Source organism: Euleptes europaea, chromosome 15 (genome assembly GCF_029931775.1).
Source record: "Euleptes europaea isolate rEulEur1 chromosome 15, rEulEur1.hap1, whole genome shotgun sequence".
NCBI classification, from domain to species: Eukaryota; Metazoa; Chordata; class Lepidosauria; order Squamata; family Sphaerodactylidae; genus Euleptes; species Euleptes europaea.
The window spans coordinates 47549822-47557727 of record NC_079326.1 but is presented as its reverse complement, the minus strand read 5'-3'; the positions used below and the strand labels follow the sequence as shown (position 1 = coordinate 47557727).

The 7906-nt window shown below is 45.4% G+C and overlaps 1 protein-coding gene across 1 annotated transcript; it reads right to left on the bottom strand.

Moving 5' to 3' along the window:
• Positions 1-303: 303 nt before the first annotated feature.
• On the bottom strand, positions 304-6061 carry C15H2orf80 (chromosome 15 C2orf80 homolog). The gene is made up of 7 exons (XM_056861205.1): positions 6021-6061; positions 4779-4860; positions 3271-3353; positions 2171-2258; positions 1365-1442; positions 594-681; positions 304-380 (listed from the first exon to the last, which is right to left on the bottom strand). Exons 1-7 carry the CDS (start codon positions 6059-6061, stop codon positions 304-306), a joined length of 537 nt encoding a protein of 178 aa, XP_056717183.1.
• Positions 6062-7906: the final 1845 nt, after the last annotated feature.

Below are 7906 nucleotides of genomic sequence, written 5' to 3'. Positions count from 1 at the left end.
GTAACCACTGCACCAGACTGACTCTATACTTAGCATTGTATTCACCGTATCATATTATAGAACGTTCATCTCCTGCTCTTGGATTACAATCTGGACTCTGGCGCTGATTTTTGCTCCCAAATTCTCCTTAAGGCTTCAGCTTGATGTATGCTGACATGTGAATAAGTCCCACAATGAATGCAAGGAGTAAACGTGCACAGGATTGGGCCACAAGAGATTATTAGTAGAATCTGCTGGCATTTGATTTTTTTTCAAACCTACTTTCCAAGGATATTGCTTTCTTGAAAATAATGGTCCCCCTGGTTAATCATTGGTGCCTGTTCTTTTTGTTGAACTACTGGAGGGATTTCGGTTTGCAGAAGCTCTGTGGGCCTTGATACCTTGGGAAAGAACAAAGCATATTAATTTATTCACTCTTTCATCGCTGGACATTTGAAAATTCCCAAATCCTACATTTTCATTCACCCCATTATTTCAGATGGGAAGCAAGAAAGATAAAGGGGCATTTGCAGGTTGAGAGTAGTAGGTGGAACAAGCCAGAGGTCTGGACTCTCCATCTTAGGAGTTCCATGCTCAAAGGAACAACCACTCACCCTGTTTCCAGGCATGTTCCACAGCGTTGGGGGCTGTCAGCATGGCAAAAGGATGCAGCGAGAGGTTACGAGGATGGAACAAGCAGCCCTGCAAGAAGATGCAAGTTAAATGAAACTATGCAGAAACAAAGACCTTCTCAGATAGGCTTGCCAGGTCCCTCTTCGCCACCGGCGGGAGATTTTTGGGGTGGAGCATGATGACGGCGGAGTTTGGCGAGGGACTTCAATGCCACGTTTCCCTGTGGTCACACACACACACACACACACACACACACACACACACACACACACACCTACTGTTTCGGGGCTTCCTTTTGCTTATGCATGCCTTTTTTGCCAGCCAGAAGTCCCCTTGCTCTCCCCCCGCATTTTGCCGGCATTTTCCAGACTCTGGCTAAAACAGCATCTGGAAAACACTGGCAAAATGCGTGGGGGAGAGCGAGGCGACTTCAGACTGTTGGAAAAGGCCTGCATAAGCCAAAGGAAGCCACAAAGCAGTCAGCAGGTGTGACCACGGGGAAACGGTCCCTGCATAAAAGGCCTCTATTAAAGGGACAATACTTTTTTTCCCCTCCAGGCAGATGGCAACCGTAATTCCTAAGCTCCTTTAAGGAAGGCCAGGACATAAACCTGATTCAGGCATGAAACTTGTAACAACCAACAAAAGCAAACTGTGAAACATGTAAGAATCTAGAGGGGAAAGGATGGGGCATCGGAAGAAGCATGCTGGTCCACCATGGCCTCAAAGGCAAGAATGCAGTTGTTACCTACTTTTGGGGAGTTCCGACAGTGGGAAGCTGTAGGACCTGCCTCATAAATCCCAAGGACATCTTCAACGGGAATGCTGTTCTGTAGACACAGACACAGTGGTGAGCATCAGTTTGCCATTGTCCTCATTTTTGAACAAGCTACCCAAGGGATCATCAGGTTTGAGGGCCAGGGACAGAAAATAGGGTTGTGAGCTTTGGGTTGGGAAATACCAGGAGATTTTGGGGGTGGAGCCTGAAGAGGGCAGGGTTTGGGGAGGGGAAGGACCTCAGTGGCATATAATGCCACAGAGTCAACCTCTAAAGCAGCCATTTTCTCCAGGCAAACTGATCTCTGCCACCTAGGGTTGTAGGGTCCCTCTTCGCCAACGACAGGAGATTTTTGGGGCAGAGCCTGAAGAGGGTGGAATTTGGGGAGGGGCTTTGATGCCATAGAGTCCAATTGCCAAAGCGGCCATTTTCTACAGGTGAACAGATCTCTATCGGCGGGAGATCAGTTGTAATAGCAGGAGATCTCGAGCCACCACCTGGAGGTTGGCAGCCCTACTGGGAAATGTAGGTTGCAAACTGAATTTGAGGCCTATAGGCAGCTTAATCTTTAGCCTTAGGCCTGAGATCATGGCAAAGCAGTAATTTATGATCCAGCCTAATGAGTTGATTTTGTGAACCAAGTTCTGTTGGTTTGAATGTTCCTAGCGTTAATGTTTAATTAATTGCATAATTCTTTTCTGTATTTAGAGTTTCTGTAAAAACCACCTAGAATAGCCCTTGTTACGAATCAGGGCAAAAAGTTTTCAAATGCATACATACCATGAGCATCCCAGGATAAGATGATAAAATCAGAGCTTCTCTTTCAGTTTGGTTGAGAGAGAGAACTTTGTGACATAGCGGCAATTTCCTGTCCAGATGAAACCAGAAAAAAAGGGAATGGAATAATTAAGTAGACTTATCTAACAAATCAGTGTTTGTGTCACCTTTCTGTGTGTGTGTTAAGTGCCGTCAAGTTGCTTCCAACTCATGGCGACCCTATGAATGAAAGTCCTCCAAAATGTCCTATCTTTGACAGCCTTGATCAGATCTTGCAAATTGAAGGCTGTGGCTTCCTTTATTGAGTCAATCCATCCCTTGTTGGGTCTTCCTCTTTTCCTGCTGCCATCAACTTTTCCTAGCATGACTGTCTTTTCCAGTGACTCTTGTCATCTCATGACGTGACCAAAATAAGATAGCCTCAGTTTAGTCATTTTAGCTTCTAGGGTCAGTTCAGGCTTGATTTGATCTATAACCCACTGATTTGTTTTTTTGGCAGTTCACGGAATCCGTAACAATCTCCTCCAACACCCCATTTCAGAGGAATCTACTTTCTTCCTATCAGCTTTCTTCACTGTCCAGCTTTCTACACTTGTGTAATCAACCTAAAGATGAGGAAATCCCTCAAAATCTACATGGGCCAAGGGATCCCAGCTAAACTTTCTTTCCAAACAGAAAAATGACAGTAGTACTTTGGTTATTTAATGTTTGGGCATCATGGAAGTATAGGGTTGCCAACTTCCAGGTGGTGGCTGGAGGTCTCCTGGGATTACAACTGGTCTCCAGGTGACAGTTTGAACTGAGGCCTTCTGCATGCCAAGCCGATGCTCTACTGCTGAGCCATGGCCCCCTCAATGGTGAGCTCTCCCTGTTGGGGATGCTCTTGATTTGAATTTTCTGCATTAAGAAGGGGGGAGGGCTGGACTAGAAGGCCCCTTCCAGCTCTGTGGTGCTATGATTTACTCGGGCATAACTCCATCCCAATCAGTAGAGCTTAACAAGCATAAAGGTGAGTTCTTAAATGGCTGACATCAGAATCCATCTGCACTGGGCCCATGGTATCTCCATCACAAGATCAAAGTCTTCATGTTCCTCTCACTTACGTTTTTTCTTTTCCAAAAGACATCTGGGCTTCTGAATCATTGAGCCAAGGTAAAGCGATGTTGACGGCCAAGTCATAGTGAGCCTGAAAAAAAAAACATATAAAAATACTCTGCCAAACGCTGACATTTGCTTGCAATTCATCTTACCACTGTTTGTATATGTGTGGTGTTGCTTTGCCTTGCCTATCTACATTTCGAACAGAGATTCTGCCAGGCCAGCTTCTGGCTTCCTTGTTTCGAGGGATTTGCACCAAACTGTAAGTGGATTGTCCCATGCCAGGAAAGTGGTTCCAGACCATGCTGGCTAACACAAGGCATCTTTGGTCATCCAAGTTCCTTAGTCACAAAACTGTCAATCATGACCCCATGACCTTCTCTGGTTATGTATGCCTGGGGCTTGAGGAGACAGCTTGAATCTCTTACCAGTAACATCCCCATCCCCCTGGTGGAAATAGGGCGGTCTGACTTGATTATAATGGGAAGAAATTGACATTTCTGCCAGCAGGCAGTGTGAACAAGGTCATATTAACCCTTAGCAGAGAGGAAGTATAGTGTCCATACCAAGCGGGAAATCATCAGCTTTGAGCATTGCCTATGAGGAAAGGCTGAGGGATTCGGGAATGCTTAGTCTGGAGAAGAGGAGGTTGAGGGGGGACATGATTGCTTTCTTTAGGTATTTGAAAGGCTGTCACTTAGGTGCTATTTACACAGCCCAAATAATGCACTTTCAATCCACTTTCAATGCACTTTGAAGTGAATTTTACTGTGTGAACTGGCAAAATCCACTTGCAAATGATTGTTAAGGTGCAGCGAAAGTGGATTGAAAGTGCATTATTTAGGCTGTGTAAATAGCACCTTAGTGGAGGACAGGGAGCTGTTCCTGTTGGCAGCAGAGCATAGCTTTCCTATTCCCATCACAATAATGGGTTTAAATTGCGGGTGGAGAGGTACCAGCTGGATATTAGGGGAAAACTTTTTACAGTAAGAGTTGTTCGACAGTGGAATCAGCTACCTAGAGAGGTGGTGAGCTCCCCCTCACTGGCAGCCTTTAAGCAGCGGCTGGACAAACACTTGTCAGGGGTGCTCAAGGCTGATCCTGCATTAAACGGGGTTGGACTAGACGGCCAGTCTGGCCCCTTCCATCTCTATGATTCTATGCTTACCCATGACATGTTTATCCCACCTTCCCTCCAAGGAGCTCAAGGTAACTTACACGGTCTTTCATTGTGGCCACACAACAACCCTGTGAGGTAGGTTAGGCTGAGAGTGAATGGCGCAAGGCCACCCAATGGCTTCATTACACAGTAGGGATTTGAATGTGGATCTCCAATATCCTAGTCCAATACTCAACCCACTGCAGTGTTTTGGCTCCCAGTTTTAACTCTGATTAGTAAGGCTAATGGAACTGAGCAAAAAGCAAGAATTTCTGTTTGCAGGATGTTTCAGACAAAAAAAAAACACCTCTCAGCAAAGCCTGAGAATAGAATAACAATAAAACATCACTTTACCAAGTCATCTAGGAAGCTTGTCTGCTTCTTTCCCTGTGGATCAAATGCATTTTCCCGAAGTCTGATGCCAACGTACTCTCCCCTTCAAGCAAAAGAGTGGTTTGGAATTAAAACCAGTTATGATTTCTTTGTGCAAGTTTGTGGAGAGGCCGGGCTCTCCCCAATTACAAGAATGCAAGGAGGGTAACTATATTATAGGGTTGCCAACCCTGGACAAGGAATAGGGTTGTCAGGTCCCTCTTCACCACCGGTGGGAGGTTTTTGGGGCAGAGCCTGAGGAGGGTGAGGTTTGGGGAGGGGAGGGACTTCAACCCCATAGAGTCCAATTGCCAAAGCGGCCATTTTCTCCAGGGGAACTGATCTCTATTGGCAGGAGATCAGTTGTAATAGCAGGAGATCTCCAGCTAGTACCTAGAGGATGGCAATCCTATCTCAGCCTGTCCTCAGACTATGGGAGCTGGTATCGTTCTCTGGGCAGATCCTGGAATACAAATATCCCAGTTCTGTTCTTAGGGTTGCCAGGTCCCTCTTTGCCACCGGCAGAAGGTTTTTGGGGCAGAGCCTGAGGAGGGCAGGGTGTGGGGAGGGGAGGGACTTCAATGCTATGCAGTCCAATTGCCAAAGCGGCCATTTTCTCCAGGTGAATTGATCTCCTTCGGCTGGAGATCAGTCGTAATAGCAGGAAATCTCCAGCTAGTACCTGGAGGTTGGCAACCCTATCTGTTTTACATCAGTCAATTATAGAAGAAGAGTTGGTTTTTATACACCAATTTTCTCTACCTGTTAAGGAGAATAAAGCCAGCTTACAATCTACTTCCCTTCCTCTCCCCACACCTTGTGAGGTAGGTGAGGCTGAGAGAGCTCTAAGAGAGCTGTGACTAGCCCAAGGTCACCCAGCTGGCTTCATGTGTAGGAGTGGGGAAACCAACCCTGGTTCACCAGATTAGAGTCCGCCACTCTTAACCACTACACCACGCTGGCTAAACAGCTAAACAGCTCCCACTGTTCATTATCATTGTCAATTCAGGATCTCGTCTTCTGTACACTGATCTGTTGTAAGGACAACGTCTGACCCCTGCAGAATGCAGATTTATCTCTCCCTTTTGTTCAGAAAAGGTATCGCCTAAAATAAGTTAACAAAAATTTGAGGATACTAGTACACTATATCAAATGCAGCAATTTAGAAATGTGTTGATATTAAGTACCTTGCAGAGAAGTGCTGACTGGCAGGAAGTTACTTACAAAAGCTTTCCTATCTCTTTTTTCAAGCGTTTCCTCTCCATGGAGCTACACCAATGGCCCACAGTGAAATCCCACTTCAGACCCAGTCAAACAAGACCTAGAAGCACATCAGATCAAAAGAAGATGTTCAGGCCAGAAAGTCAGTGAAGGAAAACTGGAAGGAGAACATTGTGTTACTCTGTAAAGTACCACGATAGTGACAGTACTGAAATTATTAACTATCATCACCATTTTGTTTTCTCTATTTCTAAAAATTCTTATTACAGTAATAATGCAAACATGCAGGCCCCATTCTAAACCTAGTTTAATAATTAAGAAGCCAGAAACATAGTGATGCCAACTTCCAGGTGGGTCCTGGAGATCTCCCATAAGTACAGCTGCTCTCCAGACTAGAGGTCAGTTCCCCATGAGAAAATGGCTGCTTTGGAGGGTAGACTCCATGTTATTATACCCTGTTGAGGTCCCTGCACTCCCCAAAACCCACCCTTCCCGTGCTCCACCCCCAAATCTTCACAAATTTCCCAACCTGGAGTTGACAATCCTACAGATATGTCATCTTGCTAACCCAACCACAAGTTCTGCTTTTGCTTTTGATTCCAAAATGAAGAGTTAATTGCCAGCAGATGGTTGCCAACTCTCTTCTTTTGAGATTTCTAGATCCATCTGGTAGTGGTAAGGTTGCCAACTTTAAGTTGTGAACTTCCTCGAGATTTGGGAGTGGAGCCTGGAGAAGGTGAGGTTAGGGGGACGGACCTCAAGAGGATATAATGCCATAGAGTCCACCCTGCAACACAGCCATTTTCTCCAGGGAGACTGATCTCTGTAGTCTGGAGATCAGTTGTAATTTGAGGAGATCTCCAGGCCCCACCTGGACGCTTACAAGCCTACCTGGGGCCCACCAAAGCGTTCAATACCAATGCAGGGGTCCAGGTGTCTGAGAGCTAGGTAATCCAAAAAACGGGGAGAACAAGGACAACAGGCCACGTGCCTGACAAGATCCCAAGAAGGTCTCAACACACGGATAGTCCTAGGGCAGGCAAAATCTCACTCTGGGGAAAAGATGGTGGCTGGGAACCAGGAGGGCAAAGGTGGGGACCTGGTGTGTGTTCAGGTGCTGGAACATTTGAAGCATGAACAATCCCTCGTACATAGGGTTGCCAGCTCCGGATTGGGAAACACCTGGAGATTTGGGGGGCGGAGCCTGAGGAGGGCAGGGTTTGGGAAGGGACTTCAATGTCATAGAGTCGAATGGCCAAAGTGGCGATTTTCTCCAGGTGAACTGATCTCTATCGGCTGGAGATCAGTGGTAATAGCAGGAGATCTCCAGCTACTACCTGGAGGCTAGCAAAAATCCAACACAGTTTCCAACCACAGTCTTTCAAAAGTATAATTGTATACTTAACAAATTGTCCAAAAGTAACCTTAGTCAATATAAATGTTTCAAATAATGTACAGTCACAAAATAAGCATGCAGTAATCTGTGTTATGCGGTTCAAAACAATATCTATACAAGCCGTTTCGATTCTTCAACTCTTCCTCAGTTTCTTATCCAATATCTTCCCAAAACATTTTAATGCAACACCTAAGCAACTTCAAGACTTACCTGCTTATTTTGTGACAATGTGGTCACTGTACATTGTTTGAAACATTTTTATATTGTCTAAGTTTACTTTTGGACAATTTGTTAAGTATACAATTATACTTTTGAAAGACTGTGGTTGGAAACTGTGTCGGATTTTTGCTAATATCTAAGTGTACACAGTGGTGCTTATTTCCTACACTACCTGGAGGCTGGCAACCCTTCTCGTGCAAAATGATAGCATCCTTGTGCCTCCAGTGTCCAGTTCAGCCCTTAGAACAGATTTAGACTGTCAAGTTGGACTGGG